General features: G+C 43.4%; 1 protein-coding gene across 1 annotated transcript in view; it reads left to right on the top strand.

Annotated features, from left to right (window-relative positions):
* ube2o (ubiquitin-conjugating enzyme E2O) overlaps nt 1-24,902 on the top strand; it is a 30,553-nt gene extending 5,651 nt beyond the window's left edge. The window contains exons 2-23 of the mRNA XM_070923362.1: nt 7,878-7,937; nt 8,403-8,513; nt 9,252-9,349; nt 9,470-9,533; nt 10,026-10,169; nt 10,637-10,746; nt 11,069-11,219; nt 11,529-11,586; nt 13,120-13,285; nt 15,086-15,241; nt 15,862-16,016; nt 16,310-16,422; nt 18,242-18,370; nt 19,055-19,144; nt 19,235-19,559; nt 20,391-20,755; nt 20,898-21,078; nt 21,653-21,789; nt 22,659-22,862; nt 23,196-23,253; nt 23,666-24,488; nt 24,875-24,902. Coding sequence (XP_070779463.1) covers nt 7,878-7,937; nt 8,403-8,513; nt 9,252-9,349; nt 9,470-9,533; nt 10,026-10,169; nt 10,637-10,746; nt 11,069-11,219; nt 11,529-11,586; nt 13,120-13,285; nt 15,086-15,241; nt 15,862-16,016; nt 16,310-16,422; nt 18,242-18,370; nt 19,055-19,144; nt 19,235-19,559; nt 20,391-20,755; nt 20,898-21,078; nt 21,653-21,789; nt 22,659-22,862; nt 23,196-23,253; nt 23,666-24,488; nt 24,875-24,902 — 3,726 coding nt within the window. The remainder of the gene's footprint in view (nt 1-7,877; nt 7,938-8,402; nt 8,514-9,251; nt 9,350-9,469; nt 9,534-10,025; nt 10,170-10,636; nt 10,747-11,068; nt 11,220-11,528; nt 11,587-13,119; nt 13,286-15,085; nt 15,242-15,861; nt 16,017-16,309; nt 16,423-18,241; nt 18,371-19,054; nt 19,145-19,234; nt 19,560-20,390; nt 20,756-20,897; nt 21,079-21,652; nt 21,790-22,658; nt 22,863-23,195; nt 23,254-23,665; nt 24,489-24,874) is intronic.
* The last annotated feature ends 1,484 nt before the right edge of the window (nt 24,903-26,386 follow it).

Below are 26,386 nucleotides of genomic sequence, written 5' to 3' on the forward strand. Positions count from 1 at the left end.
TGGAGCGGGAGGAGGAGGACGAGGAGGAGGCTTGTGTGGTAATGAATTATGACAGGGGAGGGTGCAGCAGGACTGACTGCTGCTGCTGACTGTACTGCAGAGAGAGACATGGGGAAGAGAGAGTAAAAGTGAGGAAGTCAGGGAAAAAACTGTATTGAATATCAATTAAAAATGTCACCTGGGTCTCAAAACCATAAGGAGAAAGTGGAATTAAATAAAATTAAACACCTTGACTGGAAAGGAGGTAATGAGACAGGCAGACAGTTTGGTACCAGATGGCTGTTATGGTAATGTGCAGGCTTTTAGTCCTTGAAATGTTAAGGTCTCACCTTCTGCTCTCTGAGCCATTTTAAATTCCAAGCCTCTTCTGTCTAGTGCGTCTCAGGGTGAAAGAACCTAGTTTTGCTGCTCTGTCCTCAAGTTAGCAGCATTAAAGTGCTGTCCTAAAGCTGCACTTCCCTAAATACCTCCACCATCAGATTGCTGTGATTTGTGTTTAATAAATTCTCCTCAGCTGCTCGCAGGTCCTTGACCCCACTGTAAAATTTGAAAAAGCATTTGGTGGCCATTTTATACTGTAATCATTCAGTTGCAAATGACACAGGACAGTTGATTTTAGTTACATAAATGTTTTACTTTTACTAGGATAGAAAAAAATATTAGATAGAACCCATTGAGCCTAATGCTTTATGAAGTGAACAGGGAGACTCCTGGGGTTTTATTGCTTTTATCTTTGCCTTTTATTGTGCTGATAGTCTTTTGTTTTTGTTTTTGAGCCACCACCTGCTCAGCTAGTCAGATCATAACAGCAGCTACAGTCAGTTAGTCATTTAGGGAAGCTCTCTACACAGCTCATTGGAACAGAAAGAAGGCCTTCATGTATATATGTACAGTATAAATGGAGAAGACATGAAATGGCTGTGGCATGTTTCTTGACAGCTGTAGTAGCAGAAGGCTTATATGCATTGTTGTTTGACCTCTGCCCTCTGTCCTGTTATAGCATGGAAAAGCATGATGTCATGCATCAGCCATCAATCACTTTGGCACTTGAACTAAAACAATTCAACATAACTGTATTGCTCTTGTAACAGTAAAAGTTGTCTTTCTGCATGGCACATTGTTGGAAAAGCATGTTTTAATTTTAAGGTTGTCTGTTGATAATGAATGGGAGACTGTAAAAATCCTTTAAAATACAAGGGGTGGGAAGAGGGAGAGCACTGCAGGTGCTGGATGCTTTGACCGCAGGGTGACTCCCATCTGTCAACCTGGCCCTGCCCCCCGCCCTCATCCATCCAGCTACACAAGTCTGGTCACACCCCCACTGACTTTACAGAAGAGAAACATCTCTGTCCTAAAAGGGTTGGCTGCTGAATTACGCTCCCATCCGTCCTTCGCTCATGATCACAGAAATGGTTTTCATTCCTCTCGAGGCCTTGACTCTCCAAAATCATTTTAGCTGCAAGATTAGCACTTGGTTCAAATTGTAGCATTATTGATTCTTTGGTCTAAAGGAAGAAGCTTTTGTCAAACAAAAAATATTGGTGGGTTTGTGTCACTGCATCGACTCTGTCTTTCGACTCCCCTCCCACATTGATAAGAACAATAAATCTAGGAATAAATGATGGGCTTTAAAGCATGTTTCAGTCAATAGCCCGTCATTAGCCTGTATCCTGTAACTCTTCATCTCTTCTCATATATTCTCACCATGAGTAGCTTATAAATAAGCAAACGCAGTTAGAGTCTTGTGTGAAGTGGCCTTCAGCGGTGTGCAATAGCTACAGCAGTTCTACTGGGCAGGTGTTTCTATTTATTTAGTCTACACGCGCTAATTAACTTAGCACCTAAGCCATTTATTCTGTTGGAATCAGCACACTTTTCTCTTTCAAATAATCATATTGATCTTTTGTATGCCTGTGTTAACCCAACCACATTGTACATGCTATTTGATTACAAAGGATGACATATTGTAAGATGCTTCTCTAAAATGCTTTTGGTGTGAAAAAGTCAGAATTTGATTCAGCCTGTCGTAGCAGCGCTGCTATGGCTTTTGAAGCTGCCAGTGGCTGACAGTCAAGAACAGTGACCTTCTGCTCCAAATTTGCCACATTAACAGCCTCAGATGAGGGTGCGATTGATGATATGTATCCTTCAGTGCCGTTTGCTCAGGAGCCGTCTGCAGGTGCTCGAGGTAGGCTGGCAGACGTTGGTGTAATCTGGGACATGAGGCTGCTGCCAAGGCCCACCCAACAGCGCTTTGGAGTGCAGAGCATTAGTTATGGTCATGAGCAGGTGCCAGGCAGGCGCAGGAACACGCACCAACAAACAAATACCCAAGCTCCATGAGAGGCTCTGGGCCTGAGGTTTTGTCATCAGCCACTGAGGTTTTTGTTTGCTTCCTCCTAAAAAACAAAAGAAAAAAACAAACAAGAAAAGCAGCTCCAGTTTTTATTTTTATCATATCTGATGGAAGCCTTCGACCTCAGAAATGTGTCAAAGTCTTGTCTGTCTAATAACAGTCTTGAGTTGCATTGGATTTTAGATATGAGCATATCTGTGGTTGAGATACTACTGTTTATTGGTCACTGGTTGTTGTGTTGGTTGTTCATGTCGGACAAATCCAAGCCTGCCAATAAATTCCCACTTATACCACTTCTAATTACCACTTGGCGGATGATGTCAGCAGCTCATATTTACAGTAACTCTGATATGACAGGGACACATGTCTGCCCCCCCCCCCCCCCATCTCCCCTCTCCTTGCCTCACTTGTCCTCCTCTCCCTGCCAGCTCCACCATTTCCTCCATCCCATCTTGTCTGTTTTCTCCTCAAACCTTCTCGTATTTCTTTCCTACCCTGCTTCCTCCTTTCTCACCCTCCCCCATGCTTTTCCTCCCCTCCTAGCCCATCCTGTTAACCTCCCCCAATGTTCACCTCCTTCCTCTCCTCCCTCAGTGTCCCAGCAGACCAGTGTGTTGGAGAATGTTGACGTAATGTGGTGCTGACTGGATGGTTGTCCAGCTCCTGCCCTGAGATAATGGATCTCATTTGATCCTCTTTCCCTGCATAGACCACACACACACACACACACACACACACACACACACACACACACACACACACACACACACACACACACACAGACAGACAGACTCTGAAGTGACTTGCCTCGCTGCATCCATCCCACCAGCCCTCTTTCCTCCCATCTCTTCTTTCTCTTTCTCCCTCCCCCCATCTTCTCATCCTCCCTTTTTCCTCCGCAGTATTGGCCCTGCCCAGTGGGGAGACTGTCTGCTCTCCCTCTCTCTCTTTCTCTCTGCCCTTCTCACACCCCCCCTTTTTTTTTCTATCTCACTATCTGCTGTGTTTGCTGTGCTATCGTCTATTTCTGGCTCTTGCTTTTCTTGTTTCCTCACTCTTTTGTCTCCCTCCCGGGATCCGTCTCGATCTCCCACTTGTTGGGCTGGCTGCTGTCTCCTCTGTGCCTCGTTCGCTGCTCATCGTCATTTTCTTCCCGTCACACCCCGTCTACCTCTCCTCGCACCCTCCTCCCCTTCGCCATCTTCTCCATTCGCTGCCCCGACTTTTTCCATCTATTTCTTCATCTCCGTGATTGACTCTCGAGTATTCTTCATCCCATCCTACTCCCTGCCTTTATCTTATATTCTTTTCCTTTTCCTCTGTCTCTTCATATTCTGCCTCCCCCCTTTTCTGTGTCTTTATTGTATTCTTGCTTTGTCCAATGGTGCTTTTTTCGTTTTATCTCTGTGCTATTAGTGCTCTTGTCATTCCCTTGTGGTCCCTGTGGGTTTCTTTTTAATAGAGCTGTGCACCCTTCCTGTGTGTCCCAATCAATACCCTCTGAGGAGACTGTATCAGAGTGTGAGGATTGATGGATGATTCAGTTGTTTATCGCCATATCAACCAAGGATGCAAGGACTTGTTATTGTTATGGTCTATATTTAGTTTATTTGCTCATCCTATTTAAGGGATGCAATGCACCTAAATCTCATATTTTTTCACGTGCAAGTGTAGCAAGAAAATAGTCAAAGATCTCCATCCTTTTCAAGCCATTGTCTAGTGTGACGACCTCACGCAGCATCAGGTTTGCCAATGAGTAAGCTGCGACAGAGCAGTTCTCCTGACCAATGGCAGAGCAGGAGGTGGGTGCTCTAACATGCGCAAACCAATGCACACATACTTATGAGGTTTGTGAATGAGTAGCACGATATTTAGACATTGTTTTGATTGTGTTTTTATGCTATGCTAAGCTAAGCTAACCGGCATATTTACAGTACAGACATGAGTGTGGTATCAATCTTCTCATCTAACTCTCAGCAAGAAAGTGAATAAGCATATTTCCCAAAATATATCAATGTATTAAAAAATGTTAAGCTCCACGCAGAATCTGCCATGCTCAACAGAGTTAAGGATGTGGATCCAGAATGCCTCTCTTCAGTTTCCCAAAACTCTAATGATGTAGCAGAGCCATGATTTGCCTGAGGCTGAAAGCTTAGATGCAGGATGTAACGCTGTATGCACCTTCATTATCACAGATCAATTTTTAGCAATATCTGTGGGTGGACCTTTACTTATAAGATGTATATGTAGAGTACAGGTAGGTGTGTGTGGAGAGAAATACTGCATGTGCACCTGTTACTACTGAAACCACTTGTGTTTGTTTGACTATTCTGGATCAGATGCCTCGTTAGTATAGAGATGAGGCTGAAAGAGGAGAAAGCCTGGTTTAGAAAACTGTCTGTCAGAGTGGAGAATAGGCGTGGCCCCGAGCTGCAGTCCTCTGCAGTGTCTCTTTCTCCCCCTCTTCCTACTCCTCGCGCAGCACCTGAATAGTGACTTGTGTTAATTAGGCCGGGAAGTCAAAGCAAATGCTGTCCTCCATCGATTCCTGTAATCAATCTGGCCCCTTCTACCATATCAGTGTGGATGGAGAGGCAGCCATGGTTGTCTTCTATCTCCGAGTCAGGTGCCACACACAAATAGACACACACACACACATATATCCATCCATGCACATGAACTGCCTTTGTCTTTTTCTTACTCTGTGTCCTCGACCACCTTCCCGCCTCTCTTCTCATCATCACCACACAGGCCATAGCAACAGTCAGCTGCTTTGTTGTAACCTAGCTGTTTAGTTTTCTGATCATTTGTGCAGTATCTGTTTGCATTCATAGAAATTCATCTCAGAAAAATACCTCCCTAGCATGAAAGAAATTGTGATGGAAAGTCAAAAATCTTTTTTTCAGCTGCATATCAATATGATCTGTGAGCACTATCCTCCCTCCTCTCTCTTTTGTCTTTTCCTGGAGAGTAATCGCTCCCACTGCAGGGACCTGCTGCTCTGTAGCAGAATGTATGACATGACACAGTTGCAAGGTATCTAACATTAAAATTTGAGTATTGCCAGTCAGCCATTCATACCAGCTGGTTGACCAGCAAATTCATATACTGGTCATCATTAGTAATAGGAGCAAAGGTTGTTGTGGTTTTCAGTAGTCTGTGGCAGAGGTGACTTAAGGGGTTGTGTTGCTGTACCTGCTGTCTCTTACAGTGGAGTTAATAGTATTCATTTAAACACAGTGTTTTTGAACTGGAGAGGAAATCAGTTACTACAGTAGCGCACTGCAGCATGATGTACTGAAAGAATATTAATGAAAAAGAGCTGTGTATGTGTGTCTGTCCAAAAAAAATGTTTTGTACTTCTGAGCTTCTCTCAGCTAAAAGGTTTAGGTGTGTGTGTGTGTGTGTGTGTGTGTGTGTGTGTGTGTGTGTGTGTGTGTGTGTGTGTGTGTGTGTGTGCACTCGCAGCAGCAGAGACATGAGGAGCAGACAGGCTGCTGTTTAATAGATTACAAGGGAACATGGCGACCCATCGATCGTATCCCCTGCACACAGACACACTTTCACTCAATGGCTCTTCCTCTCCCAGAATTCAGTGGTGTAGGGTTACAGCGAGACAAATCAGAAGCACTGCCAAGGACCCAGGAGTGTGTGTGTGAATGTGCACTCATGTGCTTGTACTTCCGTCCTCAGGAGGACATCATAATACGAACATATTGACAGGTTTCATTTTTGGATTTAATATGACTTAAAGGGGAATTCTGGTGTTTACCTTTGGTCAGACTTGGAGATGAGCATATTTATGGAAATGTTAGTTCATTTCAGAATCTATAGGAGGCTCATGCTGACTGCCTTAATATACGTTATCGTTATCGATGCAGACCTTGTTTTACCGGCGCCATGTATCCTGAATCTCTACAATGGAGATGTGCAAGTTCAAAATTACCCTGACTCATGGCCACAATTATGAGAATAAGACCCAGGTTGAAAAATACAGGAATTTGCCTATAAGTCAAGAGTAGGACTTGATATTTTGATATTTGAAAACAAAATAGTGCACTGAATTGATTGTCCTCACAGGTATAGAAAGAATCTTCCCTGTTTATGTACTGAAGAGTGTGCTCATACGTGGATGTGATGGCATATTTCTAATCTATGATAACAGCTCTCCCTCCTCCAGCTTTCACCAGTTTGGTGAAACCAACCCCAGTCATTACTGAACATGCAGCAGGCCTCAGTGTTTTTAATTTCTTCACTCTCTTTACTCCTAATTACATTCTCCCCCTCTACTTCCATCTGTCTCTGCCTGAACTCAGAGGCTCTGGCTGGCGGTTTGCTGCCACTTTGCTGTGTACTTACTGCCAACAGAGCAGCTTGAGCTGTAGCTGGTAGAGTTGAAGCCGGCCCTCCTGCAGGTAGCTTTTTATAAGCAACTTCATGTACGTGTTAGTTTTTTTTAACTATTGTTCACTTTCTGCCACACAGACCTGTAGTGGCTTCTTTCAGATTGGTGAATATAATGTAGACGCTTTCTAAATTAACTGATATGGCACAGTCAGTGAAACTGTAAAGTGAAAGTCCACAATTTTCTGTTTAAAAGTTTCTTATTAAGTTTTTGATGTTTACCTGGGGATTGTTGCGACGGGGGATAAATTGATAATTTCCCAGAGTTGTAAAATCCCGTCTCATAGTTACAAACCACTGTTCAGTGTTTGGCTTTCTGATTAGCCTTCGAACTCATGGATCTCTCACTCAAACTGGCCTCTCTGGATCATATTTAATTGTGTCACTGGTGCCTGAAGTAACGTGGCCCCACCAACACCAAAGCATTTCTTTGAGTGCAGTTTTCGGTCTGAATGCACCTTAACAGGCATAGTGACACAGCAAAATGTTGCTCACAGGAACACGGTTTCCCTCTGGGAGGTGAGCTTGTGCCAAGTTTATCCCAGCAGCTCCTGTTTTCTGCCCTCTGTCTCTCTGGGCTTGTAGCTCTTGATCAATGTTGTTTTGGCTTCATCCGTCCATCAAACTGTCGGCCCTGTAAACCGTATCGTCTCACAGATCCTATATTTATTTCAATGTGTAGATAAATAATTGATAATGAAAATATGTTTGCTGACTCCTTCAGTGCTCATCACACTGCTGGACTCTCACACTAGAGGCTCGTGCTGGCCGGCTTGGTGAAATGTGTCTCTCTCTGTTTGGATGGCAAAATCATTGTATCTGCTCTCAGGGGGCGTTGCAGCTCTGCTGACAGTGCATGTTGCAGTCTTCATGGCTGCAAGCGGGGACACGACAAGAGTGTGACAAATCACATCAGTAATGTTGTCATGGCAAAGTGTGAATGTGATTTATGTGTATTTAACTTCAAAGTTCTCCTCCGGGGTTCATCACAGGGTCGCTGATGTGAAGAGGTCTCCTGCAGTGAGAGTTATTACAAGGAAATGATGAGTCTGTAAGATGAGGTCACCCGGCTGTGTTAGCCACCATTATCTAAACTTGTTTTCTCTTTCTTTTACAGCTGAAACTTGAAGATCGATCTATTGTCATTAGAGACATCGTGCGACGAAACAATTCTAATGTAAGTGGAGTCCTCAGTATGCATCTCGTTCTTTGTCTAACTCTCTTTTTCACTTCATCTCTCTCATTCTGTCTTATTTCTAGCTCCCCCCCCCCCCCAAGTCTCTCTCTTATTGTCAGTCATGTCACTGTTCACCGCTGTGTTCCATTTGCTGCATCAGACATGACTGGAATATTATTACTGCAGGTCGACACTTACAAAGGACTAAGAGGAGACTTTTCCAGTTAAAGCAGTTCAGCAACTCCCAAATATTAGTACAGCGTTAAACTATGATTCGATTTTCTTTTGGTTTGAAATTCAAGTGTCGTCTTGTTCACATGCTGTCAAATCAGTGATGCTGGAGGATCTCAGGAAAGTTTGAAAAGCTCACAAGCAATACAAGTGTTTGGGTTGATGAAGAGGATGCTATAGCAGTAGTGATAAATGATATGATGATATGCTGAACTTGTGTGTGTTGCATTACAGGACAACCAGTGTGGTATTGTGACCAACATTGACATCGAGTGTGCAGTGAAACTAGTGGGAACAAACTGTGTTCTGTATCCAGTGAACAGCAAAGACCTGCAGCACATCTGGGTAAGAGAGTAACATTTCACTGAAGTGAAACTTAATACTACCTTCAAGTCATTTCCTGAAAAGAACTATGTAACTTGAAGAGAATTATATGTCTACTCCTACATGAGCAGACGTATTTGCACACCTGTGTGAATATACAGATGTTGAGTGATGAGTCAAAGTAACAATAATCTGTTTGCACACTCTAAAGGTAAATGTATTGAAGAGCTACGTTTCAGTACAGCAACAGCAACAAATGCCTGATAGGGGTCTCTGTACTGAGATGTAGCTATTATCATTTGTTTCTGTTGATCAATACCAAATTATTTAGTTCTTTCCATGACATTTCCCAGGAAATAATTGCGGACCCATAAAATATAGCATTAATCAAATTTTGTCTCAGATGCCACAACCAGTACTTTTAATTACTGGCATTTAGGAATTATAAATATTATCAAATGTGATTTAAAAATACAGCTTGTCTTTGCCTGTTGTTTGATACAGGCAGGGTGTGTGTTTTATTGCATTGTCATATTAAGGATAATCAAATGTTTGAGTAATGATAAATGATCAGTCTCAAGGTGTATTACTGAATGGCTTGAGAAACTAATTTAGCTCTGAAGTTGGGACCAGATGATTAACTTCAGTTGTTGTTGTTAATAGGGTTGATCCAGAGAAATGGTAGAGGACATAGAAAACCTCTGCAAGCATAAATTAATTAAATTAATAGTTTTCTTGTTGTTGTTGTTTTATTTACAGTCTTTTATGTACGGCGACTACATTGCCTACGACTTCTGGCTGGGGAAAGTGTACGACCTGACTAATCACATCATCCTCAAGCTCTCCAATGGAGCCAGGTAGAGTGTGTGTGGTGTGTGTGTGGTGTCGACCTGTCGGCATGCTGGCACACGTTCATCTGTGCCAAATCCAGTGAGTGTCAACTGGTCCCCCCTCTCTCTGTCATTGCCTCCCTCCAGGTGCTCCATGAGTGTGGAGGACGGTGCCAAGCTTTACGACGTCTGTCCACATGTCAGTGATTCGGTATGTAGCCACAAGCTCTTATCCGTCACCTCAGGTACATCCACCCTGAACAGAAGAGCTGTTAGTCAGGGGTCAGATCCCTTTTACAAAAAGTTCATGTCCAGACAGACACGGCTGGTTCACGGTCTGTATGTATGTTTATTTGATGTATTGCCTTAATGTTGCTTTGCATTTTATTTATTAATTTGATTAGAAACTGAATGAAATAGCCATCCTCTGCTTCTGAGTCATATAGTTGGACATTTACATCGTCTGTAAGTGCATCTGGAAAACAATTATTCAGAACTTTGCATTCAGACTGTAGTTTATCTTTTTTTTTATCAGACATTAGAAATAAATGAGGGGGAAAAATCCCACTGTTTAGACCTGCGGATGACTTGTACTATATATTGTATTTTAACAGCTTTTCCCCCTGAAGGTTTTAAACATTAATGTGCAGAAAATGTCACTTAATTTATTTATTGATTCCTTGTTGCTGTGTTTGCTCTTCAGGGTCTGTTCTTCGACGAGGCGTACGGTTTCTACCCAGGCCAGGTCCTGATTGGCCCGGCCAAAGTCTTCTCTAATGTACAGTGGCTGTCAGGGGTCAAACCTGTCCTCAGCAGGAAGTGCAAATTCAGGGTGGTGGTAGAAGAGGTGAGACGATGATGACAGTCCTTTTTCTTTAAACACTCTTAACACCCGTCTTCTTTTCACTGCATCTTTTATTTGAGCAAGAGGGAAATAACCCATTTAGGGGTATTTGCTCATTGTATCTGCAGCACTGCGTCGTACAGTTTAGATCATTCACTCTCTTCTGCTCTTTTTATTTTAGTAGCAGAAACAGAAGAATTGTATCACTAATGGATGAAGTGCTGAGTGAAATGCATCACTCTCATCAAAGTCCTTGATTGTTTTTGATTCGGTCGCCAACACAAACACCAGCACCTCCAGCTCTGCAGTTCGCGCTGTGCACAGAAGCGTTTTTCTCTTTTTTTAATACTGTACCTGTCATATACTTGAATAAATTGGGGTTTACGTGTAATATGGACAGAAGAACACAGAGTAATTGTGCATCTTAAATGGTCTAAATGGTCTCCGTGGTGTCATCATGCTCTCCTCAGGTGAAAGTGGTAGAACTGAAGGTGACGTGGATCACAAAGAGCTACTCTCCCAAAGGTTCTGACAGCGTCTATCCTCCAGCCTCCACCATCACACAGGAAAATCTCTGCAGGTCCGTCGAGATATTCATCCACATGTGCTCACACAGATTTACACATGCCCCCTAATAGCTGCTGTTGTTGTGAGCTTTGTTTATCATTGCTTGAAGTGTATTTAATATTGTTATTTTCTTACAGCTTTAAGAATTTAAATAAATGACTAAATTGCTATGTTATGGTATTCCACAAAACATTAATTGGTAAAATGTTTAAGGACATCTTAAGCGTCTTCTTAGATGTTAGTCAGTCAATGTGTGCAAGAAGGTCCAATATCACGCGAAATACAGAACAAATACAAACTGATAGTGTATTGTGTTACTGTGCTGGTTGGTTTAGAGTGAGGCGTCTGGGATACTACGACCACACCCAGAGGCAGCTGGGAGAGAGGGCCCTGTATGTTTTCCCTGCTAAGGGAGACGCCACGCGCATCACCTGTGAAGGACCCGAGGGTGCCCCTGTCCTGCCCGAAGACCCCGTGGCCAGAAAGGTGTCGATAACATGTTGTTTATATATGTCAGAGTATAGATTTAATTGTGCTGTTTTACAGTATCTGAAGAACCTTTTAACCTGTTGTAAAAATGTGGGTCGAGACTGCCGGTTCTCCCCTCAGGCGCATATTAACACTTATAACCAGGAGACGTCATGAACAGGAGATGATCACGGCGTATTTTAAGAAAGTTGTCCTTGAATGTTGGATACAGCTTGGTGTTACAGAGACCTTCAGTACTTGTAAACTGCGAGGCCTTTTTTCATCATCTTCAAACTCTCACTGTGTGTGTGTCTCCGTCTCCTGCAGTTGAAAAGGATGTTCAAGAAGGATTCGGGGAAGAAGACGGAGAACGCCGACGCACAAGGTGCCAAACAACACTCTGCAGAGAAAACACAGCATTCAGAGGAAAATGCAACACACACACACACTTTCCTGCTCTCTGATGTTGTCTGTGTTGCCTCTATCATGAACTCAGCAAGACTCATTATGACTAATTATGAAGAATTTCACTCACCTAAAAATAGACATGTACAAATTGGAAATCAAACGTCATTAATTTCTATTCAGTGTTTCAGTTCATCTGTTAATGTATCAGTCAGGAGTTTGTTTAAGTTGTGTAGTTTCACAAGTTTATTTTCAGTTGAAGGGCCTCACTTCATTCCTGCCTCTGTTTCATTATCATGTTTGTTAATAAATGCCACTTGCACTTTCCTACCGACAGCATCCCCTTCAAAGTTTTCCAGTGCTTAGCAACGACTTAGATACGTAGATATGTTCTGAAAAGGCGTTTTTGAGTTCAGTGTGTTGCCATAAGTAATGTTTGGAAAAAGCTTTCCTGTAGCTTGCATCACAAAAACGGAAACAAAACAGTATACATACATACATAGATTAGTTAGTCTTTGATAACAGTTTTTTTTAATTATTAAGAATGTATTTCTTCGTTATGTAGGCATGCCCACACCATACACTACTTCATTTAATGTTACTTTTATATTTGTTCTTAGTGTTTATTTTTCAACTGTAAAATATAAATATGAAATATTTTGGTCACAACTCTTTGATAATCAAATGTAAGGGATCTTACATCAAAAAAGTTTTTTCAAAAACAGGTATCTGCCAGTATATTGTTAGACCCAGATTCTTTGAGCTAAAACAATCCAGTATCAGTTGGGTAGTTAAAGCTGATTTTTGAGAAAGCTTGTAAATCTCTCTGGTCCAACTAATCCGTCCAATCTCTATGAATGCTGCTGCAGTGGAGATTGCACTTAATCATTAGTCAAAAAAGAATTGGCATTTGCTGTTTTTTACTGCCTTTAATCAGTAAGACAGAAGTAAGAGCAAGTGGAGATAAATTGGGAATTGTAAAATCAATATTAAATGTGACCATAAGCGTAAAAAAAGATGGCATAAAATATATTTTCTCACACACTCACTCATAGCACTTAATCTTTTATCATTGTCAGAAAGGTGAGCATTATTACATCCTCCCTAAAGCTGAGAACTAAGTGTCTCCATGCAGAGCAGAGCCACGCTGATTTAAAGTTCCTGTGAGACGTGAGGCGGTTCTTTCCACAAGTGCAGAGGGAACAAACTAATTGGAAATTGTGCTGAAGTGCAGCACACTTGAGCAGAGAAATATATCTGTCTGCATGATTCAGGGAAATAGAGGATGACTGTGTCTCTCTCTGTTAAGTCATAGAAAAATATAAACCTGAAGTACTTTTTTCACAAATTCACCACAGAGACTGATGAAGAAGTATAATATATATATAATGTCATTTTCACTTCTGAATGATTTTTGTATTTTAATCATAAACCATTTCTCCTGCTTTTAAAAGATCATCCATACCTTAAATTGAAATCCTAATGCGTCCTCTTCTGCTTTATCTCTCACCAGGCGAGCACAAATCAGAGCAGACGGACTCGTCTCATCCCAACAACAACAACGGGCCTGTGGTTCCCATCCAGAACCCTCCGGACACCCAGAACACCAACGACTCCTCGGCTGAACACGGGGAGCAGGACGCTGACGACGAGGCTGCCGAGGACACTGACGATACCAGGTCTGTTCGCATTTAGTTATCTGTTTTAAAATGTCATCGATGTGAATGTGTTGAAGTGTGGGAGTGTTGGCCACTCGTCCACCTGCAGGGTATGAACACAACAACATGAGCTTCTGTAAAGTATAATGTGATACGATGCAAAAACTGCAACAAAAACGTTCTCTGTGAAGACTAAATGTTCAGATTTTACAGAGTCTGTGTCTGTTCAAGAGTCAAGCCTGGTAATATTTGAGTCCATAGTAACATAACAGTTTATACAGCACAATTAGGACTGCAAAGAACTATTACTTCTGTTATTAATTAATCTGACCATTCTGTTTCTTTTCTTGATTCATCGTCGTGTCTGTGAAATGTCACAAAATGATAATAATAATTTAATTATGATTTCCCATAGCCCAAGTGATGTATTTAAATTTCTTCTTTTATCTGAACATTAGTTGAAAAACCCAAAGATATTCAGTTTAACATGTATGACAATATATGAGGAAAAGCGAATGTAAAAAATGACTGAAACTACAAATCTGTTATCAAAATAGTTGCCAATACATTTTCTGTTGATCGATCAATAGACTCATTGTTTCAGCTCTAAGTAATATCATGCAGTCCAGTAAATCACTTACTATGGCAGAGCTTCATATCACCATATGACCATTTGCCCAGGTGCCCAGGGCAACCACATCTGTTGTGTCCCTCATCCTCAGTGTGTGTTGTTGCACTGATTAACTTCTTTACATTTGGCAAAATAATAACAACAGCATTGTTTAACATGAGAGAAAAAAGTCCTCTCACCAGACGTGCAGTAGTTATAGCTAATTATTCTGCCTGTTGTAATGAACCCAGCCGGATTAGTTTGCAGATGTGCAGTTGAAGTCTAATATTGTTTTCTCATTGTTGATTTTGCCTGGTTAAGTTTGTTCTGCATTATTAATGAAGCTGAGCCACTTGTTCTTACTGAAATCCATTTCAGGAGTGTGTTTGTGTGTGATGGAGGGAAAGGGAGATATGAGACAGACGGTAACACACACACACTTTAATGAGGTTAATGTTTAATTACACTTTTTTTTTATCTGTGAAATATGGGCTAAAACAGCATCCCCTCAATTATACATTTTGTCAGTTTGGCAACCAAAGGCTGATGCTCGGCCTTCCTTTTCTAAGAGTTACCGTTGTGGCCTGTTGTGACCACAGAGCTGAATCATCATCTCTCAAACACGGCTGCAACAAAAAGCTTCATGAATGTATACTTACAGCTTTTATAGACCATTGCACTGGATTTCATTAAACTTTACAGTTCCTCCTTCATTCAGACTATTGTCCCAAAATATGTTTGCATTAACCTCAGATATTTCTACATTAAGCCCAGTTCTCTTTTGCTGTTCTGTAAATTAAAGCTTTAACAATTAGTCAATTCATTGATTGGCCGATTGACAGAAACAATTTTGATAATTGCTGAAGTAATTTTTTCATCAAAACTGCCACAAATTCTCTGGTTAGTCTCAGTTTATCAGATGTGAATATCTGCAGGTTTTCTTCCTCTTCTATGTTTTGTTTTTTTTTTTTAATTTTTAATTTTCAAACAGAACAAGTATTTTCGAGATGTCACTTCCTCTGGGAAATGTTGAAGTTTTGTTTTGTTTTCTGACTTTTGATGGACCAAGCTTTGAGAGGGAAACTCTCCTGTGTATGCCTGTGTGTACAGTTTGTGTGATTTATGTATTTACCTTTTTTTTTTTTTTTTTTTTTTTTTAAATGAGATGTTTCCTGTGAATAATAAACCTGTGACTGTAACCCTGGTTGCAGCTCTCTGACGTCATCGGCCAGCTCCACTGCCTCCTCTCAGAGCGGCGGTCTGGGAACCAACCGGAAGAAGAGCATCCCGCTCTCCATCCGCAACCTGAAGAGGAAGCATAAGAAGAAGAGGACCAAGTTTTCCCGCGAGTTCAAGCCTGGAGACCGGTGGGTTAACGGCACCAGTACATAGATCTGCAGTATTTTGTCTTTTATTCCCTTCCGCTCTCTGTTTACTGCAACACATTACTATCAAATTTACATTATCTGCTCTTTACTTCTGTAAAATCTATAAAACTGATGGTTCTGGTGACACCCCCCCCCCCCCACCTGTATCGGGAAAATGAGACCAATGACATCATCTGTTGCCAACTGTTAAAGCGACCAACAGCTGCTTACCCTGGAAAAACTGACAACACTGTGTTTGTGCATCCCTCCATCCTCTCTGTTTGTCAAAGGGCTCATGTCTTGATCTGTCTGACAGTGACACTGGAGCTCACACACACACACACACACACACACACACACACACACACACACACACACACACACACACACACACACACACACACAGTCAGACTACTGATGGTGTCATTTCCTCAACCAAACTGTCACACTCATCCTCAGCTTACAAAACAGATTTCACACTCTAGTCTGGGATTATGACAACTATTAAGTTATTATGATTCTGTGTTTCATGTTAGGTACATTTTACAAATCAATGCATGCTGCTGATCTCTCTCTCTGTGTGTGTGTGTGTGTGTGTGTGTGTGTGTGTGTGTGTGTAGGGTTGCAGTGGAAGTTGTATCCACAAAGACCACGGCTGATGTCATGTGGAAGGACGGGCGGGTGGAGAAGGGGATCCGATCAAACGACCTCATCCCCATCCAGCACCTCGACAGCCACGAGTTTTGTCCCGGGGACTTCGTAGTGGACAAACGACGTGAGGGACATTTTTTAATGATGAATTTGGTTGTTTTATTTTACTTTGTTCCATTTCACTTTTTTTACACTAGTGAAGATGCAGCGTGTCAGATTTCTGTCCCTGTGGACTGTGATGGGATTTTTTTTATATAGGCCACACTGCCACTTCGTACCTACAGTATCTAGGTCACTTACTGAAACTATGCCACGTTTGCATGTCAAATACAGGGATGTACTTTAAGGTTATGCTAAGCTGTGTACTTTGTGTGTGTGTGTGTATGTGTGTGTGTGCGTGCATGCGTGCTCTCTCAGCTCAAGCCCTCCAGGACCCAGGAGTGTACGGTGTGATCCAGTCTGGTGATCACAAGGGCAGGACATGTGTCGTCAAGTGGATCAAACTCAACTCCACCAGTGAGGACGTGGAGGTCAGTGAAAGTCGTGTTTGATGTCTGTCTGAAAAAGGGAAAATAGAACTGGTGGCATTATAGAGGGAGGAGGGGGGCCTTAATGCAGGTCGGGAAAGCTGTGTCCTGTAACCACGGCAGGTCTTATGTTGTGATACCTGCCCATTGTACAGTGGGGCAAAAAAGTATTTAGTCAGCCACCAATTGTGCAAGTTCTCCCACTTAAAAGATGAGAGGTCTCCAATTTTCATCATAGGTATACTTCAACTATGAGAGACAAAATGAGAAAAAGAAATCCAGAAAATCACATTGTCTGATTTTTAAAGAATTTATTTGCAAATTATGGTGGAAAATAAGTATTTGGTCAATAACAAAAGTTCATCTCAATACTTTGTTATATACCCTTTGTTGGCAATGACAGAGGTCAAACGTTTTCTGTAAGTCTTCAAAAGGTTTTCACACACTGTTGCTGGTATTTTGGCCCATTCCTCCATGCAGATCCCCTCTAGAGCAGTGATGTTTTGGGGCTGTCGCTGGGCCACACAGGTACTTTCAACTCCCTCCAAAGATTTTCTATGGGGTTGAGATCTGGAGACTGGCTAGGCCACTCCAGGACCTTGAAATGCTTCTTACGAAGCCACTCCTTCGTTGCCCGGGCGGTGTGTTTGGGATCATTGTCATGCTGAAAAACCCAGCCACGTTTCATCTTCAATGCCCTTGCTGATGGAAGGAGGTTTTCACTCAAAATCTCACGATACATGGCCCCATTCATTCTTTCCTTTACACGGATCAGTTGTCCTGGTCCCTTTGCAGAAAAACAGCCCCAAAGCGTGATGTTTCCACCCCCATGCTTCACAGTAGGTATGGTGTTCTTTGGATGCAACTCAGCATTCTTTCTCCTCCAAACACGACAAGTTGAGTTTTTACCAAAAAGTTCTATTTTGGTTTCATCTGACCATATGACATTCTCCCAATCCTCTTCTGGATCATCCAAATGCTCTCTAGCAAACTTCAGACGGGCCTGGACATGTACTGGCTTAAGCAGGGGGACACGTCTGGCACTGCAGGATTTGAGTCCCTGGCGGCGTAGTGTGTTACTGATGGTAGCCTTTGTTACTTTGGTCCCAGCTCTCTGCAGGTCATTCACTAGGTCCCCCCGTGTGGTTCTGGGATTTTTGCTCACCGTTCTCGTGATCATTTTGACCCCACGGGGTGAGATCTTGCGTGGAGCCCCAGATCGAGGGAGATTATCAGTGGTCTTGTATGTCTTCCATTTTCTAATAATTGCTCCCATAGTTGATTTCTTCACACCAAGCTGCTTACCTATTGCAGATTCAGTCTTCCCAGCCTGGTGCAGGTCTACAATTTTGTTTCTGGTGTCCTTTGACAGCTCTTTGGTCTTGGCCATAGTGGAGTTTGGAGTCTGACTGTTTGAGGTTGTGGACAGGTGTCTTTTATACTGGTAAAGAGTTCAAACAGGTGCCATTAATACAGGTAACGAGTGGAGGACAGAGGAGCCTCTTAAAGAAGAAGTTACAGGTCTGTGAGAGCCAGAAATCTTGCTTGTTTGTAGGTGACCAAATACTTATTTTACCGAGGAATTTACCAATTAATTCATTAAAAATCCTACAATGTGATTTCCTAGATTCTTTCCCCCCATTCTGTCTCTCATAGTTGAAGTGTACCTATGATGAAAATTACAGGCCTCTCTCATCTTTTTAAGTGGGAGAACTTGCTCAATTGGTGGCTGACTAAATACTTTTTTGCCCCACTGTATGTGGCTCTTCAGGTTCCCAGTAGAAATGAAACAGGCCTGATATTCTTCTTTGCTCTCATCCAGGTTATCGGCATGGAGGAGGATGTCAGCGTGTACGACATCGCAGATCACCCAGATTTCCACTTCCGCACCACCGACATCGTCATCAGAATATGGAACTCGGAGAATGGACAGAACGACTGCGAAAATGAGGTGAGAACAATTTTAAGAAATGTTGTTTCTTCTACATTGCACTGAAGGTGTTCCTTTATTTATTCAACCGTCACTGTCCTAGATGGGGTGGACAAAACAACAGAAACACTTTTCACTTTTACAAAAACTGAATTTTATAACTTTCATGAAGGTAGCATTTACTGCAGGACTGTTGTATTAGACTGCATTAGTTTTAGCTAGGTGCTCTGCAAATGGTTAGATTACCAAAACGCACTGCGAACACATTCATGCTACCCAAAAGAAAAACCCTTCTGTTTAGGACACTCGATGAGCTTTTCTTCTGCACCACCCTGAAGGCAAAATGTCCACTTTATCTACAAATTATTTCATAATCCAACTGCTAATGCACATTTATGCTCCCAAAGGAGATACACTGTTCTCATTTTAATGACCTCATGGCCTTTTAGAGCAACCTTTAGGGAAGTTGTTACATGTTTTTCTCCTTGCAAGTATTTAAGAAAATCAAGTGCATCAGTATATAAAGTTATAAACACTGCTGTACGTAGTGTCTGCGAGTGAAACTTTGTTCTTTTTAGTCAGTTTTATTTATATACAAATGTGCCTTAAGGGATTTAACACACAATGTCCTCATAGTCTTGTTTTCATATTGTACTACATGTTGGTTGTTGATAATGTTGTATCTCTACATCCTCCTTCCCTCAGACGTCAGTTGGCCAGGTGTCCAGGGTGGATGTGAGCAGCAAAGTGGAGGTGGTGTGGGCAGATAACTCCATGACCATCGTCCTGCCACAGGTAAGTGTTTAACCCTGATGAATTGTCATTTTTCACATTAGAAGTGAGACGTCTGTTGCCAACAGTCTCCTGATAATCACACACACACAGCACCTCTACAACGTGGAGTCTGAGATCGAGGAGACCGACTACGACTCGGTGGAGGAGACGAGCAGCGTCCTGTCCACTGAGGAGTGGGAGGACGAGAGCGACAGCTGGGAGACGGATAACGGCCTCACCACTGAGGACGACAGCCACGTGAACAATGCAGATGTCACCGACACAGCGACCCCCACCCCCACCCCCACAGGCTCCACGACGTTCATCATCCCCCCTCAAGAGGGCAGCAAAGCCGGGGTCACCAGCCCCACTAAAGGGGTACCTGGAGAGGAGGGAGAGGCGTCAGTGGCTGTGGCTAGTCCTGCTTCTGGAGGAGGTGGGGAGCCTATTTTGTTACATTGATATTATTGTTTGTTTCAAGGGAATAGTGTCAACGAACAGTTCAAAACATAAATCATTCTCCTTTTGTTGAGTGTTAAGAAATGACCTGAGAGCTCTGGCTGGAACTGATTCTGTATTGCAATTAAGTGATTCAACTGTTGGAGTCATATATTCGGCTGTGCGTGTACTTGTTTGTCTTTAACTGCTATAACAGGTCGTTCTCAACAAATCACAATGCATTGATCTTACTAAGAAGTACAGCCTGTGTATCCAAAGCCTGATATAGCCTCTTCCTCTGTGCCACAGAGCTCCATTGTTGTCAAACAACAATGAAAACACACATTAATGAGTCACACTGTTGCTCTGGGTGACAAGTTTCTTCATTACAATGAACATGGGTGTTGTGATGTATTTTGAGTCAATCCCACATACCCCGTCCTGCTGCTGTAAATTCTCATCAGAGCACCAAATGTGTATTAATCCGCAGCTAAAAATAGTCCCCAAAATATGCACTATTTTCTCCTTTTTGAGTATTGTTTGCTAAAAACGAGTCCAGCAGGACCTTTTTTTGATAATTAAGATATATATTTATGACCTTTTTTTTTTTTACAGGTTTTACTTCTTCTGTAGGAATTTAGGATCTTGAGGCAGGAAGGTCGGAAAGTACTGGGAGATGAACCATGGCGTTGTTGATTTTGGTCTTTTCATGGGATTTGGTGACAATAGCTACCTTTAGTATTTTGTTCAGTCTGTTCTACCTGTGTCCTGTTTGACGCTGTCCCTGATTATACTTCACTAAATTGTTATATAAATTCTGCCTGCATAGGAACCACTCCAGGGGCAGTCAACGGAGCAGAGAAGCCCTGTAAAGATGGTGCTTCTCGGGGCTTCAGGGAGTTGAAAGAGGCCTTGAAGATCCTGGAGAGCCTTAAAAACATGACCGTGGAGCAGCTCTGGACCGGCGGTTCTCCAACCTCCCCGACCTCTGCCGAACCCGCTTCCACAACTCACGTAGCGGCTTCGGTGATGCCCACAGCCCCTGAGAAACCGACCAAGGAGAAACGCTTCCTGGACGACATCAAGAAGCTGCAGGAGAACCTGAGGAAGACGCTGGACAACGTGGCCATCGTGGAGGAGGAGAAGATGGAGGCCGTGGTGGAGGCAGGAGGGAGCGCAGGAGCAGGGACAGAGGTATGTGTTAAATGAATCGACAACGCCAGTTGATCTATCGTGTGCGCAAATTTGCCAGTTCAATCCAAAATAGATAAGTAGTAAATAAGTGGCATTTTCTGTCATTAGATTGTGTCTCACCTGCTGGTCTGTTACTGTTCAGGCAGAGAGAGCTGGAGAGGAAAAGCCCCAGCAGGAGCCTCAGACACCGGTGGGTGGACAAGAATGGCCCAGTGAGTTTCTCAGTGACACACCAGTACTGTGCCAACAGAGTGGAGGCAAGCCTGGCGTCACCTTCACCAGTGCCAAGGGAGAAGTGTTCTCTGTGCTGGAGTGGGCACCAGGTGAGAAATGGGGCTGCAGAGTGTATAACTCCCTTCTTCCTTCTTCCCTTCTCTTCCTCTTTCTCTCTCTTCCTCTGTCCGTCTATTTCTCCTTCTTCGAACCTTCCCTTAGTCTCATTTGGTTTCATTTTCACCTTCCTGACTGTCTTTGGCAGTCTCTATTCTCAACTTCGATTGGCCCAATGAAAACACAATCAACCAAATGAGATCAGTCATCTGAGCCACACAGACCTCCAACACATCTGTGTTGTGTTGCACGAGCAGATATGAGCTGATATACTTATACTAAAGCTTCAGCACATTCCTCTAACTGAAGCTGATGTGATTACAGTGAGAATCAAGTGTAAATGATGTGGCACTAAAGTGAGCCATTGGAGTTTCAAATCTCATTGGGGACAACTTTTCTGCTTTTAAACTGATGCTTTATGGCTTAAGCATGTCTGTCAGCACGTCTTATATTGCATAGATAGTTTTCTTGAACAGTCAGACAACAAACAGAACATTTCTTCATTACTGCCATTCTAATAATCATACTCACCATGTGTCCGTCCTCTCTCTCTCCTTTTTTTTTTAGACACACACTCATTTAAGAAAATGGAGTTTCAGCCAGCGGAGGCAAAAAAGTTCTTCAGCACAGTGAGGAAGGAAATGGCTCTACTAGCAACATCGCTGCCAGACGGCATCATGGTCAAAACATTTGAGGATCGCATGGTGGGTTTGCTGTCATTAATGTCAGTTAAAAGTATAACATTCATACTTGTGTTGTGACCGTCTGGTTAGAATTCACTGCGTGATTGCTGTTACGAAGGACAAATATTGTGGTCTCAAATAAGGGTCAGTAAGATTTGGAGCTTGTGAGATGATGTCCAGAAATAATTGTACAGCCTGTGGTTGTATGTCACCCTTTGTAAACCTGTGAAATGTTAGTTTGTAAATGTGCTGAGAATATTTGCTGAAGTGATTTTGTGAACATGTGAGTGCAGATTCGAAAGCAGAAACCTGTTACACCTGCACAGCGATGCACATGCACACACATTTACAAACTGCTTTGGGTTGTAAAAGCAGGGCCAAAATATATACTTGCTACTCTAATGTGTGTGTGCACAAACTTGAATTTCTCATGCAGAGTTTTCCGCAGATAAATGTGCTGCACTACAACAGAAATAATTCCTAAATATCACTTCACAAGCTCAAAATCTTGTTGACCTTTTTCTAATTTCTTATTTTTATGTCATCAAGTGTGAGTCTTTTTCTTCAACAGCAGCACCAGGCAGGAGGACCAAAGAGAAGTACTGTAGTAGGATCCTCTCTTTTTAAGAAAGCAGCAGGGGTTTATGGGAGTATTGATATTTAAAAACGCATTAGCAACAACCTTCAGATGGAGGTTTAGGGTAGAAGCTGCCTGTCCTCATCTCATTATTTTATTTGAGCTACGATGTACGGCTTTATTCTCTTACCTGATCATATTCTCTGACAGTAACCTCACATATTGTGCTACACATCAAACAGCCTCCTTCACATTACGCTGACTGCATACCTTATAAAATGTGTCATTAAGTTCTTTGCGTTCCTCGACACAGGACCTGTTCTCAGCCCTGATCAAAGGGCCGACTCGTACGCCCTACGAGGACGGTCTGTTCCTGTTTGACATCCAGCTGCCCAACATCTATCCAGCTGTGCCGCCTCTGTTTCGCTACCTGTCGCAGTGCAGCGGCCGCCTCAACCCCAACCTGTACGACAACGGCAAGGTCTGCGTCAGTCTGCTGGGCACCTGGATTGGCAAGGTGAGCGCTGACATCATGATATGATGATGATGAAGTTTAGAGATACAATAACGACCTGCAGTTTTACAATACTCGGTGTGGACGTCATTATTTTCATTAAACCAACATTGTGTTTATGTCATACCCCTTGAGTGTGTTTCTGGGAAGCCTCACACATCATCTGCTGCTGCTGTAACATGTTCAGTTCATTAACATGTCAGCAGTGGACTCTCAAACATGAGGCAAACAGGATGGAGCAAACGGGTGGTGTATATCATTTGTCAAATTAGAGGAACTCTGGTTTCTCTCTGCTTTTCTCAAAGAATTTATTATAGTTTGTGATGTGATCCACAGGGCACTGAGAGATGGACCAGCAAGTCCAGTCTGCTGCAAGTCCTCATCTCCATACAAGGTTAGTGCGCTCACACACACACACACACACCTTCTCTTCTCGGCAGTACGAAAATGTTTTATTCACGTGTTCATTTGCTCAGAAGGGTTCAGCTAAATGTGTCTGCCTCACACACAGACATTACACCACTTGCTTAAAACACATCTGCTGTCGGCCTGCCGGACAAACTCGGTCCAGATTTTAATTCCAAATCAGGAATCTCGCTGGCTCAGAGTTAACGCTTGTAAAATGTGTCTCTAACTGTACAATACGGCATTCACTGAAGTGCATATTTGGTTAAAATGTCCTCCACCACACAGTGAAATACAAGTTAAAAATGATGCACTTCAATTACTGACATTCAGGAACTCTGCTTTGAAATGTTTGATGTATGAAGTGAACATGAACAACATGCATGTGTATCTTTCTGCAGGCCTTATCCTCGTCAATGAGCCTTACTATAACGAGGCTGGCTTCGACAGTGACCGAGGCCTACAGGAAGGATACGAGAACAGCCGCTGCTATAACGAGATGGCCCTCATCAAGATGGTCCAGTCTATGACGCAGCTCCTCCAGAATCCTGTGGAGGTCTTCAAGCAGGAGATCCAGGAGCACTTTGTTTCTAACGGCTGGCGGCTCGTCCATCGTCTGGATGTGTGGCTCGAGCTGAACGACGCTGCTGAGAGGGGTCAGGCGGCGCACATGTCGTCCAGGGCCCAGCACTCAAAAGACCGACCCTCATCTGTGGAGCCTCTGGACGAGCAGCTGCCCCTGGGATCGGGGCCCGTGGCGGTGGCCCACAGCAGCCCCAGTAAGCCTGGGGAGGAGGGGGTCACGGGAGCAGGAGTTACCAGTATTATGGAGGAGGAGCTGGAGGATTCAGGGCTGAGTCCCTCCACTACAGCGGCCTCTCAGCAGGAGCTGAGCCAGAACTCAGACTGTGACAGCACCAAGGGGAACGCCTCTCTGGGTGGCTCCACAGTCCCTGGCTCTGTGGTGCGCAGCGGGGCGTCAGAATCAGGTTCAGCCACAGTTAGCGGAGGAGGGGCGGGCTCCACGGGAAGCCAGCAGGTGGTGCGACCAAAGAAACGGAGAAAGAGCTACCGGAGTTTCCTCCCAGAGGGCAGCGGCTACCCGGACATCGGCTTTCCGCTCTTCCCGCTCTCTAAGGGGTTTGTGAAGAGCGTTCGAGGTGTGCTGCTGCAGTACCGAGCTGCGCTGGCCGCTGCTGGCATCACTGAGCACACAGAGGACAAGTAAGTGCCTCCTCACCGTTCCCCAACACACCTCTGCACTGCTCCCTGCTCTTTTCCTCCTTCTCTTCTACCTTTTCATCTGCTTCCAGCTGTTCAGGATGATCCATTACTTGTTGTCTGTGGGGGGGCAACAGTCTTCAATCTTCTGTACCCCTGTCCAGAGCTGCACTGTGCCCCCAGCACTGCCCACATTTTTGTCCTTTACCTCCATTTCTTAGTCTGTATTGCTCCTGCTGCCCCAAACTCCTCATTGTTCTGCCTTTTTTTTTTTCTTTCTATAATCCCTCTCGATCAAACCGCGACTGCAGGAGAACAGCACCTTTTCATGAGGAGAGTGAGCAGGTTCTGGTTTGGATGCCACTTCATAATGTCTTGTTCTCCCTCAGTGTCTCTGCAGATGAGTGTGATGAATAAAGAGGGGTGGACCTCACATGCCCTGTTACACAAACCTGTGGGAGCCCCCCCCCCCCCCTTGTCACATGGGAACCCTCATCTGTTCATGGACGCAGGTAAACACATGGAGTTTTTAACTGGAGGCAGTCAAAGTTTCTCCTCTGGCCTCAGCAGGACTTTGACTTTCAGTGGAGGTGGTGTGGATGCGAAAAGGACTGAGTGAGTTGAAAAATCTGTGCCATGAACCCTCTTCCACCCTCCTCATCCACCCAGCCTCCAGCAGCATCCACCATATGTGTGGGGGATTTGCTGGATAACCACTCTGCCGTCTCAATCAGCCTGAAAAATGCAAAGCAGACTCGCGATCGTCTCTGCATTTTGGATGACGTCAAAGATGGCTGGAAAAAACTGCAAGGCCCAGCTCTCCTGGCTGTTGGGTCATCTGCGGCTATCTGTAGCACTACTGATATTATCGCTGTACCATCCTGCACTACAACAAACGAATGGACAATCTGGTCTGGGAGAGGTGACACCGTATAAATACACAGACAAGGAGGATTCTTTTTAAATAGAAATCACCAGTTGTACGCTTTCTGCCAAATTCTCTCTGCCGACAAACACACAAATATTCAAGTAGAACGTACTGAATGTCAGTAAAACTGCCAACCATGTCAGCTTCACCACTTCTTCCACTACACTTGCTGGTATTAACCTTCGCCAATCACTCGCACTGAACCACGCAGCAAACGCAGAGTGACAAAGTTTACATACGAATCACCTCTGGTGGTCAGACTGCTGTAGCTGTTTGGTGTGTAGAGAAGCCAGCCAGGCACAGGACGACGACGACGAGTCAGGTGGCTGTATGTGAAGCTGTTCTAGTCGCAGCTTAACACAGCTGCCCGCCTCTACATACAAAATTTCCATTCACTTTCTGTAGAATTTAGACTTTAGAAGTTTTCCGATCACCGAAATGAGACTTGTGCTTTTGGTGTGTTGATGCATTTGAGGTTGTTTTACTCACGGAGGCTGAACTGTAGGTTTCAGAGTGGAGCTTTACCCACAGTGCTCCACTTTTTCCCTGATGGAGGTGAACCCACATCACTGCAAATGACACAATTTAAATAATAGATAGAAGAAAAAAGAAAACCATACAGCATCCATTCCGTCATCTCATGTCAACATGTTGCCTTACTTGAATTGTTCTTAATGATCTCAGACCATTGTGTACAGAGCTGCTTGTGTCATGCTTGAGACATTAACCTGCACAGACCCAGACACACTAAAAACCACTAAAAACCCCGTTCCAGTGTTTTTTCCTCTTTAATAGTGCAGATCTCTGATCAGTTTCCCACTTTATCAGTTCTTAAACATGAGTCTCTCACTGCGGCCATCTCGCTGTATTCTGATTTTTCCTCTCCAAATTCCACGTGCAGAGTTTAATAACATCAGAATACAAACTACATTAAGTGTGATGCTGAAGGTTTGTTGATATTCTAATTATTTTG

Source organism: Enoplosus armatus, chromosome 2 (genome assembly GCF_043641665.1).
Source record: "Enoplosus armatus isolate fEnoArm2 chromosome 2, fEnoArm2.hap1, whole genome shotgun sequence".
NCBI lineage: Eukaryota > Metazoa > Chordata > Actinopteri > Centrarchiformes > Enoplosidae > Enoplosus > Enoplosus armatus.